The sequence below is a fragment of the Diuraphis noxia genome, unplaced genomic scaffold, assembly GCF_037042655.1.
Source record: "Diuraphis noxia isolate RWA-SAM2 unplaced genomic scaffold, SU_Dnox_SAM2 contig0003, whole genome shotgun sequence".
In the NCBI taxonomy this organism is placed as follows: domain Eukaryota; kingdom Metazoa; phylum Arthropoda; class Insecta; order Hemiptera; family Aphididae; genus Diuraphis; species Diuraphis noxia.
Window position 1 is genome coordinate 67529850 of NW_028301713.1, and position 14357 is coordinate 67544206.

At 27.8% G+C, this 14357-nt stretch overlaps 2 protein-coding genes across 9 annotated transcripts in view; one reads left to right on the forward strand and one right to left on the reverse strand.

The window, feature by feature from the left end:
- The window catches only part of LOC107168177 (uncharacterized), a 213107-nt gene that overhangs the window by 138723 nt on the left and 60027 nt on the right, over window positions 1-14357 (forward strand). The window lies entirely within an intron of this gene.
- Window positions 9116-14357, reverse strand: part of LOC107169549 (sphingosine-1-phosphate phosphatase 2-like) — an 88644-nt gene continuing 83402 nt past the window's right edge. The window contains exon 6 of the mRNA XM_089222099.1: window positions 9116-9283. Within this exon, the coding sequence (XP_089078225.1) occupies window positions 9156-9283 (128 nt within the window). The 3' untranslated portion in view covers window positions 9116-9155. The remainder of the gene's footprint in view (window positions 9284-14357) is intronic.

Below are 14357 nucleotides of genomic sequence, written 5' to 3' on the forward strand. Positions count from 1 at the left end.
ATACTTTTAAAAAAAAGTTATAGGCAACACTATGTTTGATGCAAACACTCCGAAGCAAACAAACTTAAAGCGTAATATACGCACACGTATATAATAATATTCTACCTACTATTATTTGAGAAAACAATGAGTATACAAAACGAATGTGCACTATAATATAACACTCACAGTTTATTATTTACATTTTTTTTCGATATTTTAACTAGTTTTATAATCAATGGTTCGAATAAGTACTGTAATTAGTTAAAAATGAAGAAATAAAAAAGCGGGTAAGTCATGGATGTCGCTCTGATATACAGTAGGTTACAAGTGGGTTACTGTAATGAATGGAATTAAATTTGAATCCAATGATAGTATATCATTGTATACGAAAAACAATTCTGAAAAAACAGAAACGGTTTATCTGTCTAGGATATATTATAGATTATTAAAAATTTTCAAATCTTAGATTTAAAAAGAAAAATTTTTATTAATTTTCTAGCTTAAAATAAATTACGAATTTTTTTGATTTTTACGTATGTTGTCAAAATTAAAATTTGAATGCTAGATGTTTTAGAATTACAACAAAATAAGAAAATTGATGAATATGAAATCTAGTGAAAATCCTATGTTTTAAAAATTTAAATTTCAAATGCTCATAACAATTTAATTTGAATTTCCAAAACGAATAAAATGATACAACAAAACGAATAGTAGGTATACACTGTACTTTACGAATTTTGTCAAAATTACTCTCGTAAAAATTATTGTGGACTTTGTAACGATCGAAATTATATTTGTCATTTATTAATTATTATGAACCATGATGCGATAATGCTCTCCGTCCCACGGTCCCCTCTTGCCTCCGCTCATAGGTAACACCAAACAACACACACACACTGTCACGTATACCTACCTAGTACCCGTGGTTCGGATGACTGGCCGACACTGTATCGTATTATTAACACCTCATTAACGGCATAGGTAATAATAATGTAAAAATGTAAAGTTCACCGGCCAAACATATTTGATGATTATTACGCAACATTATTATGCAACGCTGTCCGGTGAACAACCCGCCCGGTCACGGTCATTTCGCATTAGTATATTTTCTTCGCTTCTACGGACCACAGCATGTCGGAGTAAAGAAGAAGAAAGTCGCCGAGTGCGTCTTCGGGACGACGCTCAACGGCCCTGAACAATGATGGTAGTATAATTTTATTAATGTTGTGAATACAACACACACACACCCACACCTTGGCCGGTGAATTTGTATTAATAAAAATTAAATAGGTTTTGACACCTTTGGTGTTCTTTGAAATTATATATTATAATATTCTGATGATCCGTATACGTATACTATGTTTTATGTGGATATGTTATTATTGATTTATTTATACGCTGGTGACCGATATCCGGAGCCATGCTTGAAATTGACATACAGTCAAATTCCATATTTTATTCTATTATGTATTTATATTTTATATTGATCTATTGTATCTGATCGGTGACCTTCAGTGGCGGCCAAGTTTTTATGCCGTATGGCTTTTCTTGGTCATAAATTAAAATTTTATTCCTAATATACTTTAATAATCACTCCCCATATCTATGTTTTTTTTTTTTTAACTTTTTCCCCTTTTCCGAGTCACTTATTCATTTTATATGTAAAAAAAAATCCCATATGCTCCGGTTTCCGAATCTCGGCTGTGGGTTGGCGACCTATGCTAGCCTCGTCAATGTGCACTCCACGCCGAATCTGGGTATAGCCTCGTGCGAGATGTTACAACTTAGAAATTTTTTTTTAATTATTTTCAATTTCATATGACTTTAAATAGCTCAACATGATTCAAAATATTTTGCAAGTTTTATATACAGAAAAAAAACACATCATTGTAAATCCAAATTACTCCGTTCAGAAACTAAAATTATTTTAATAATAATCATATTAAATTGGATGTATTAGATTTGATATCAATGTGATATTTAAATAATAATTCTATGAAAGTATTTCTTTAATTTTTCGGGATAATCATCCCTTATATATTCCGGATAATCTTCCCCTAAGTTTTCCAGATGATCATCCCCTACATTTTCTAGATAATCATCCCTTATATTTTCCGGATAATCATCCCCGTTATCTTCTGTATAATCATCCCCTATATTTTTAGGATTATCATCCCCTATATCTTCCGGGAAGCCATTCCTAAATTTTTCCATATGATCATCCCTTATATTTTCCGGATAATCATCCCCTAACCAGTCCGGAGAATCTTCCCCTAATTTTTCCAGATTATCATCCCTTATATCGTCCTGATAATCATCCCTTATATTTTCCGGATAATCATCCCCTATATTTTTCCGATCATCATCCCTTAAATAACCTAACTCATTTTTCGGATTATCATCCCCTATATCATCCAGGAAATCATCCCCTAAATTTTCTAGATAATCCCTTATATTTTCCGGATAAACATCCCCATTATCTTCCAGATTATCATCTCCTATATTTTTAGGATTATCATCCCCTATATCTTCCGGGAAATCATCCCCTAAATTTTTCCAGATGATCATCCCTTATATTTTTCGGCTTATCATCCCTTATATCGTCCTAATAATCATCCCTTATATTTTCCGGATAATCTTCCACTAAGTTTTCCGGATAATCATCCACCTATATTTTTCGGATTATCATCCCTTATATTTTCGGATAATCATCCCCTATATTTTCCGGATAATCATTCCCTAAATTTTGCGGATAATTATCACTTATATTAACCGGATAATCATACCATTTATTATATATATTAAAATATTATAATTAAGTATAGGAGATTTTCCTCTTATTTTATAATATTGGGAAATCTATACGAGAAGAATCTTTAAATAAATTGTACTTAGCTTTTGTAGGACTGGCGATTCGGAATGTCTTACACGATTTGATTCAATACCTAATTGTTGAGCATAAGAAGTGAGATATACATATATAAAAATAATATTGAAATAATAAAACGATGTAGATATTATGATAAATTGATTTTCGTCAGTATATATTCTTTACAAGAATAAAAATTAATATAAAATAAGTACAATATTTAAAAATAATATTTGGTGAGTGGCTGAGCAGCTGTGCCCGTGTCGTAGGGACTTTAATAGATAGTGGGCGAGAGGTCGCAACCTTTGATCGTAATGGAACTTATGGAACCGTAGATTGCGGGATCTCACCCATGTGTATGATATATTATTATTTATTATTATATTATAATATAGTGTAGTATTTGGTATTACAATAATTGATGTATTGGATATCCGATAATTTTTAATCTTACAGCCGATGATTATAAACTATTTAAATTATATTCTTGACTAATGTTAACTAATAAGTAATAAATAATCATATAATGTGTACTAATTACAGTACGTTTATAAATAATTTAATGATATTCGTATAATTGATGCGAAATTTGTTTATATTTTGTCATACTGAAAAATATGACATTAGGAGTACCTATGTCGTTACGTTTAAAAACTAAAAGAAAAATATCGATTTGTGAGTGGCTACCTTTCAATTATAAGTAAGTTAATTGTTTAGTTACAAAAAAAAAATGGCAAGATTTGTTTTCAATAAAATAAATTTAAATTAAACAAATGAAATCAGTAGCCGTATGACACATACATATAATAGTACCGATATAGAATCGGTTATTTGTTTTTTAGGTAAGATATTTTTTCTCCCATATCATCGTTGATCGGTAGTCTACCGATACATTCTAAACCGATAGCTGCGGTGTATGTTGGCCATTGTATATATAGTATACTATATAGTAGTACTTAGTATACTAGTCATATGGATGTTAAGTTTTAATTTTTTTTTGACACCCAACGCTTATTTTAAAATGTGAATCTGACTTTTATAAAATCGTTAAAATTATAATCTTCGTAGAATTTATATTTTATTGTATTGCTCACCTGTTTGATTGTTTGTTTGGTAATGTATTCCAAAATATGTAACCTAAGAAATGTGTAGTAAATCTAAAAAAAATTCTATGACGCAAAATAATAGCCATTGATGCTGAAAAATATGAATACAATATTTTAATTAGCGTTCTCGGGGGACTTTAGGAAAAATAATAAATTAGGAATAATTACTAAAAAACTACTATGTATAAAAAATACTTGAAGAGCTTTTTAAATTGTTTATTTATCAGCCAACGCTGTATTATTTGTTTTAAACTCTCGACAGAGAATTTATGATTAAGGAAGACCTACATCTTAGAAAAAATACTGTACAATTTGATGAAATCCTAAATCAAATATAATTCTCATTTTGCTAAAATCTTTTCTGTAAAAAAAACAAAGGTCTACTAGAAGTCGTCCGTTTAATTTAAATGACGAAAGAAAAACGTGTTTAAAGAATTTAACATAAAATTTAAGTAATATGTTAATACTAATAATATTATAATAAATCAATATGCTATAGGATTTTTGAGATATTTTGTTTTTCGATATAATTGTTAATATTATACAACAAATTGTTTTAATATGATAGTTATTATATTATTATATTTTCATTACATATAAAATACATTTTATAATATAAATGCAAAAACATATTCCATCCATTATTCAAGTTCATAATAATAAATTACATATACTTATTGTTTAATTTATACTGAACAAACATTTCGTTAAAGATTTGGTAAGTACAAACAACTTGAACTTAATTTTAGTTAGAACAGTAGGCAGCTGGCATGTGAACTCAAACTTTCATGTTTACTTAACATTTTTTAAAGTTTAGGTTCTCTTTATAGTTACCTGGTCAAAAATTATTAATTATTTCAGTAATTGTTTTTAATATGTTTATTATAAATATTATGTATCGTACCGTCTCTCTTAATCTGAGTATTTTTAGTTGAGTAAAACTATACTATTATTCTAATAATTCAAATTGTATAATATCGCCCTACTATAGCACAACAATACTACAGTCCACAGTATAATAGTTTTTCATTATTAGGTACAATTGATATTTTGATCAGAATAAAAAAGTAATTAGTTCGAAGCAAGCACCTTTTTTCTCGGGAATCAATTTATCTACTACCTGTTTTTTCTCGGGACTCAATTTACCGAGTAAGCGTCATTTGGGACCCAATTTACCAATACCAATTAAAAAAATTATTATAAAATCTTTATTTTTATTAAATCATTATTATTTAATACCTTCAGTGTTAATTATTGTTTATTTGTGTTTATTAATTTAATAAGAACCCGAGAATTATAATGGAACCCATATATTCCACTAATAAAGCATTGATTTCATCTTCTTATAATATGCCGATTGAAACTTAATATTTTTTTTAAAATATATTTTCACGCGGTCTAAGTAATTTTGCAAATAGAAATTCAACAAAAAACTATTAGCTTAGCTAATAAACTTCACGTTAATATGATCAAGCAGATAATAAACTTAATGTACCTACGTGGGTACGTAAATATTATATATTATATTTGTATAACGCATATTACTGAATATTGTTGATATTCACTATTGTGTAGTCTGAACTCTGAATGAATGACTGAGTACGTATATTATAAATTTATAATATATTATACTCCCGTATCGTTTTCTATATTACAACGTCTACGATTGCAAGTTATACGATTTAACAATGTTCAACAGATAATCCCGAAACTGTTGAGTACAGTACAATACGTCATAATATGACAAGCTCGCGAGCCGCGAATCTATATTTGTGGTGAATAATATTATTAACAAATGTGAACTAATGCATTGGTAATTATATTATTATTTGCGGTACCAAGACGAATTTTACATAAAATAACGTGTCCACTGGTATCACTTGACAGTATCTCATTGGTTATCTACAGGAGGTTCAACGATTGTAGATACTTAATAGGTTCACATTATTAAGTCCAAGCCGAGACCTATAGTTATTACTATATTTCTTTCAACAAAAAATGATTTTTTTACTGGTAAAAAACTCGAGTATATACTTTTTCAGTGCGCAGTCTGGTATATAGATTTTGAATGGTTTGTTTTGATATTTTTCCATTCTACATTTAATCGACTTTCATATGGAGAAAAAAACATTAAAACTTATTATTTCATTTCGATCGATCAAAACACCCGGCAACAGCAATTGAAAACGGCCCTTTTCAAAGCCACCACCTAACCTCGGCACGGCACTTATATAAGTTGACCTATCCGGACCAGATTCGCCGTCGGAATATCGAGCTTGTACTGACGGCGGCCAGTTCCTTCCCCATTATTGTACAAGCTAATATAGGCCAACTTTAAAACTATATAATATTGTAAATAGAGTCCGATATCCACCCAACTACTTACAAGCCCCCCCCCCCCCGATTGTATCGACTCGCTTACTGAAGTCCGGTCGGTGCAAATCCATGTGACATATTATAGTTAACTTAGTGATAAATTGTATTCTATCTAAATTAGATATAGGTATTGTAAAATATATCGATGAAAAGTATTTGCTTATAAAACGATATAAACTTTTGATGTTTACAATTTTATAAGTTACAAATTTATAACACAATTAATTTTGAGTTAGACACTTAAACGACTTAATAGTTTTATTAATTACTATAGTTAATAGTTTCGCGCGTATTTTAGTAATTAAACGTCTTATATTATTTATTTTATATAGGTAGGTAGTTAGGTACATTACATAATAAAATTAGTTAAAACTGCAGCGGTTATCGTATAAATTACTGTTCTTTTTTTCAAAAAAGTTGGTCGTTTATGAATATTTTAGAAGAAATAAAAAAGATAATTTAAATTTTACCGAATATGATGATGATATACGAAAAATTAAAAAAAAATTGATCTACTGTACCTAAGTCTGTAACTACAGTTACACATTTTATACGATTTCGGAATTTTGAATCATTTTTATAGATATTCCCGCATTGTTATCACTTATCAATAGAACTCAAGAGCTTAAGTTTTAATAATATATATCTAAAAAATGTATATACATGAAAGTTTTTTAATATGATATATTTTTGAAATAAGGTTATGGTAAAAAGTATTACAAAATTCTTCCGTAGGTATAACATGCTTGGGGCAAACTTTGTTTTTAAAAATTAATTTTCAACACGATCATTATACTCGTATTATAGATCATAATACTTGACGTTTTCCAATATATCGCTATTTAGTTTATAGTTATATAAAAACAAGTTACATGTTACTTTCGTTACTGCTCAATGATAATTGGATGTTTGTTAAGTGTGCCTCTTATTATTAGTATAATTCCGTCAGCATTGTAATAACAAAACGTATCTTTTGAAGTGTCATTAAAGCTACACGCATTAGAACGAACATATGTTTACACGATTAAAAAGGACTGTAGATGCTTATACTTACGTGTCCAAAATTAAATATTAAATAATTTGTTGTTTTACGAGGAACAGAGTTATGTTTGAGTGGGACGTTGCAGTTTCAATACCTATGGCGTTTCTTTTTTCATTAAAAATACACGCTTCTCTAGAGACGCATACTATACCAGATAATGTGATAATGTCTACCGAGTTAGATTTTAAGTCATTGGAAAGTTTATTCGGACGTTCGAATTTTCCACAGTTTTTAATATTTCCTTACCCATCCCGAGCTTTTACATACATTAATAATTAATTATGTTATGTGGTAAATGGATAATTTATGATTTTTTCTTAAATATTTCAATCGGCGATAAAGCAGTAAAATTTTTATTTTTGCTATTATTATGATTTATGAATAACTGCAACTACAATAACTACAGTTACGGGTACCTAAATTTATTATTACATTAGTCAGTTTATGTTTATTATTGAGCAGTGATTTTATAGTAATTATAAATTATAATTCATAAATGTTTATGTTATTATTTGCGTGTTTATAGGTATAATATGAAATATCACTAACTAAAACACTAATCATATAACATAATATAATAGCTATAATAGCTTACAGTATTATCAGAGTCTATACGATTTAAAATGGATGATTAAAAATTAATTTAGAAAAAAAAATAAATAAATAATGGATTAATATCTGCGAAAAATAAATTCAGTTTTACTAGTTAGGTAAAACAATACGAGTATATGTCACGTTTGCTTGTACAACAATACTGCTGGTATAGTGAGCAGGTAATACATTTTGACACTTAATTTAAGTAGGTATTTACTAACTAATGTTTTATTTACATACCTTTTATTTTTAGTATTTTATAAATTATTTAGGTTACAATAATACATTGAAATTTTAAAGTATATTTACAATTTTACATCAATAACTGGCTCGTCTATCATAAACTTCCTAACTAAGCCATTGTATTTATTTTTTCAATAATATCCTAATGAAATCTAGTGAATTTCCACCAGAAACAAAATTGCAAAGCATCGCTATCGTTATAATTATGATATTGTTTAAAACAAATAAATATTATACATTTACGTCAAATGACTTAAATGCGGCATGGTTCGTGACTATAGTATCCTATATGTATCCATAATATATATCGTATCCCCAGGGTGTTAAAATGATTACTTTGAATCATCGTATTAAAATCAGTTTTGACGTTTCCAAGAACATTATACGATATACGTACACGTTTTAATAGTATAATGTGCATTGTACATGATAATAAAATATATATTATTAAGCAGTTTAAATTTTGTGACAAACCTAAAGTAAACTAATGAATTATTGGTATATTATACTTTATATGGCCAACATTATAATTCCACAAAATCGAAAAAGTTAATAATGTTCAAGTTCCATACTCATTACAGAGAGGAGTGTTGAGTACGTTGTACCACATTTAGTTTATATTATTTTAAGTATACCACTAGCTAATCAATATAAACGTTCAGTGGAGGAAGGAATATTTTTCCAAACACAGTTTTTTGTGAAAATTTCAAAGGACCTCTTAAAAAATTTCAAAAACACAGTTTGGTCGTATAAATATATATTTTTGTATTATAATTGCATGCAAATCTGTGGCTTAAATACTGAAACTTTGAGTTAGGTACATTAACACTGATACAATAAATTCGAATGACTTCGTTCGGTTTGATATCCAACATTTTAAAAATCTTGGTAACCATTTTTTTTTTTAATCATTTCTCGTTATGACGATTGACAGGCCACCGCATTAGTTTTCTCCTTGCTCCGAAAAACGTTGGACGGTCCTGTCTGTTGAATACGATGGTGGTGATAATATTCGTGGTGCTATTTTGTCAAGAAAACGACTGTGACACAGTTGCGATCCTTTATTATTTCCTGAAATAATACGATTTACATTTTTGTAAAATAAATAACAATAATAGTTTTATTTAACAAAATTCAAACATTGTAATTTATAATACCCATGGGCGCCCATAGGTAAAATTTTAAGGAGGGTAAAATCAAACAATCTCAAATGTAAGATAATAATGATTTAATGTTATTTTCGCATATATAAATGTAAATATGCATGTTATATATATATATTGTATTATATATCGTTATATGTATAATAATATATTGTTGATAAAAAAAAAATAAACAGTTTAATAAATGTAGAAAAAAATATAAAATCAAATATATTATTATTAGGGCAGAGGACTTGTAGCTCTAAAAAAGCTTTAAATATGCTATATAAATATAGCTATATAAATTTCAAAACAAGCTTTGTGAAAGCATGAAATGTATTTGTATCGTACACTGATAGTTTTGTGAATGTGAAAAACAAATATGAAAATGCTTTAAGTCCTCTGCCCTAATTATTAGATATCGGTAAATAAAAACTGAACATTTCTTCGTTTTATTCCAAACATATTTATAACATTCTGAATTTAAAATTATTTTATTTTAAAATGATAATTAAAAATTTTAAATTTAAAAAAATTATATTGATAAATGACACTCAACACTAATATATTTATATAAGTATAACCTACGGACTACAACCTATCTGTCATGTTAATAATATACTATAACAATGTGTATTTATATACTTATTTTATATCTTAAAGTGATTTTAAAAACAACCATTCGCCTTCATAATTAGGTAATGTCATGATATTTTATTGAACTACAAGTTCATATTATTTTTTGTTCAGGGGGAGGGGGAATAGCAATATAGGATACATTCCCCTCCTTCCCAATGCGTGCCCATCATGAAATTATCTACTAGAGTTATAAAACTCTTGAACCTTTAACGTTATCATTGATCATTCGCAATAATCGTTTAAAATATAATAGCAGTATAACATATATTTTATAATTCAAATGTTCTAAACACAAAAGTACATTATAATATCATATTATAATATTCATATATTGCATACGAGCAAAATTAACATAATGTATGTTTAAACGTGACATTTGTGTTTATGATACGTTGGTATGTAGAAAGAAAAATCTACACGTAATAGTACATTAAAATACGAATTATATATAGCTGGTGTAGGAATACGCATTTGTATTTGTATTTATTTTGTTTATGTGCAAACGGTTAGTGTATAATATATTATCGTTACGATTTACAACCAAACATAATATTATACTAATATATATAATTTATCTAAATATTCGTCTACGCTTGCCGAAAATTTCTTCGGTGATACACTGATATATAATTATATAAGAAAAAAAACGTATACAATATTTACGCGTCAAATAGACTGTAATACTGTAACACTGCAGAGGAAACAATCTAATCAATAATCATAAATCATTCGCACGAGTATATTATGTTTTACGTGATTATTATTATTGGTAAAATGGTAAGCAAAATATTATGTATATCTTGTTGTATCCGGATTTTAGATCATCATAATATGTGACATTTAACTGAGTTAACTCGTACGTTGGTCGAACATTCACGTTATTTGTTTGATTGTGTAGTGCGAGTATTCCTGGAAGATTTTAGGAATTCGTACACGAATTTCACACGGATAAAGGAATTAATATATGGTTTACGCATCGTGTGAGCCTAAAAAGAATATTATGTTATGTTTTTTTCTTTTTAAATAGGTATTCAATTTTTTTGCTTCAATTCAATTCAATTCAATTCAATTTCAATTAAGAAAGCTCTCATAGCCCATAGGTAGTGCTTAAAGATATGAGAAACCAAAAAACCTCATAATAGGTATGTCAATTATTGGAATATTTATGTATCTACGTATATCATATATGTACCTACTGTCGGAATCAACGGAAGGATTTTATTCTAAAGGAACCGAAAGATCCTCTAAAGAATTGAAGCAACAATATAAATTCGAGTTTTTTAGTAGTTTAGTCACTATTTCATTAGTTTTCCAAACCAAACCAATTGATGACTTTCCATTAAGTTGTAAAAAATTGTAATCCGATTTTATAAATTCGTTTATTGATTAAGCGTGATGTTATGCAACGCACACTAGTAAATGTAAATTTAACTTTATTTCCTCGATCCAGTAGCTTATGGGAATGTACATTATAACAAATATGTAGTTGTAATATAATTGTATACAAAGTATTTAATATTTACAAATATATTATTATCTACTTATAGTTATTTAGTGTTTCAAAAGAAAAGGTATGCAACTATCAATAACTATTATCACGATAGTTGTACAAAATGCGTCGATATCAATTTGGTGAGAAATAAAATGAAGACGAATGTAAAAATCGCTGTTTAGTATAAGTAGTATATGAAATTAAGAACCAATTTATGTAATCTAGTGAATCTCAGAAAAACATAAATATCAGATAGGATCTATATACTATAAGTAGGTCTATACAATTATGAAACTTAGTGAAATATTGTAACAATGTTTAATCATTCTTATACGGTCATACCCAAATGTAATGCACCTTAAATAAAACATGAGGATGTACAATATTTTGTAATAAATTACAACGCTTTTTCAAAGTTCATGTTATTATCATTAATATGATGTCAGCACACTATTTATTTTTTTGACCCTAGCAACTTACAATGTGCGTTTAGCAAAATCAACCTCATGTTGTTCGCTTTAGTATTAGATAGTGAGTTGACCTACTATAAAACATAATGTTTAGAACATTATGTGTATTTTTACAATAGTGCATTTTACAATATTTTTTTTTATATACATATTATTATGAGTATTCACGTAAAATGTTGCAATTTAGGAATTCTCATAGTATTTTGATTTAAAATTTAAATACCGTAAGAACACAGGTGACATTCTAAACTTTAAGTTATAATAGTTCAATTCACTGTAATACTAAACCTGATAACATAAGGTTTGTTATGTTGAACGAAAATTTGACGAGTTGCACGTCAGAGAGCTGAGAAAACAAATGTAGTACGCTGACATCCTCTTAGCGGCACAACATTTAAGTTTTGAAAAGTTCTCTCTCATACAACGCTGTCTTTGATATTCATGTTCTTCTTGCGTGGTTATTCTTCACCGGTTTCTGTTTCATAATGATATATTTTATAGAAACTACATTAATATTATACATACGAATGGTCATGTATCAATGAAATGTAGTTGTTGGATTGGTGATTGTTTGATTCACAAATATTTTTACAAGTCATGACTGGTTTCAAAAAAATCGCCTGTTTGATTAATCATAATAATCGTAATAATATTGTGTCATGTGCACAATTGCAGATATTATATTATCGCTTGGGTACGGAAAAATTTAATTTAATTGGATTTTCACCTGTTTATTTTACAGACATTTTTACAAGTCACGAAAGGTTGAAAAAGCATCACCAGTTTAGGTAATCGATTGGAAGCTCACCCGTAAAACATAATCTCTATTCTTTAGGTACCTACTAAACTGACAAAAGACTAATCATAAATTGTATTCCCTACTTTTCGACGCTATCATTAATCGTCTAAATGAAGTTTCCTGTATCACATCTTGCAGCCAACACCATTAAACGCAAAACTCTGTGGAAAGGGAATGGTTTATTTTATTCCTTTTCCTTAGCGTTTTGCTTGGTCCAAAAAAGATTGACGCTAATAACGATCAAAGTGAGTAATTTTTAAGGTGTTTTTCATGAAACGCATTATATGCATACCTACTTAACTTTCAACGAAACTGATTGAATACAATTGTATTTAAATCGAAATGTTTTAATAAAACTCAACTAACGGTGCTTTAAAAATATATTCTTAGATTCCAATAAATACCTAAATAGTTATTTTGGACTATAAAACATAATATGTTTGAATTAAAATGCCGATATATATTATATATAGCAGATTAATGGACGCACGAGAGATATTAGTATTAGGAATTTTTTTCTTAAAACGAGGCAAAAAGTCTGTTGTTTTTTAAAACCTAATTTTTATATATATATAGGTATTATAAGAATTTTAAATTTAAATTTTGTTGGATGCATTAAAATACTACCTTTATTGACCTGTAGTTAGCAAGTTGGCTGTATAATAAAAAAAACATTACCTATTTGTTAAATTCGGAACACGAGTAGGATGTGTTGTATTTATATTTTGAAAATGTTAATTATGTGTAATACATTTTAAATTGGTAACATAATTTTAAAAAAAAAACTTAAATTACACTACGCTATATTTGTCCTATAGACTGTAGTCCGTATGACTTTGATTAATCGTATAAATATTTAATATTTTAATTATATATGGTTTAACATTACTGTTTGTGCGTTTAAATGATCTAAATGTTGATATATAAATAGGTATTATAAAAATAATGTTAACACTCTGGGCTTCAGATAGTCGAAATGATTTATAAAGTATAATGAAAGTAACCCTAGATATTTACTAAAATAAATTTAAAAAATATTAAACTGAGCTAAAGTATATATTATTAACGTGAACATTAACTACAGCAGTAGGTAGGTCGTAAAGCTATATTTATATTATAATATGAGTTTATAAAAATATATCTGCGTTATAATACAGTATTCGGGAAATTGTTTTAAAGTAATATATACTGTATTATAAGACCAACTAACCATTTGAATAAACAAAAAATTAAACACATTTTTCTAAATTTAGAGTCAAGTTTAAATTATAAGAAATTTTAAAAATGTTACATTTATTTTGAATCTATTATGCGCAAGGAGCTTATATGAGATAATAGTTGGTACCTAAATAGCTAATTACCTGCATTCACACACATAAAACGAAGTTTCTAACACATCAATAAATTATGGAGACAAAATATGCTTATTATGGTTAACAGTTTCTTACAGTAAAAAAATAAAATAAAATAAAAATACGATTTTGTTCAGCTACTTAAAAAACAAAAAGTGCTGGTGACAGGTGTATAATATAATGTCATTATTTATTACTTTATTAGTGATGATAAATGGCCAGACCAATGTTCGATATTATTAATATTCGGA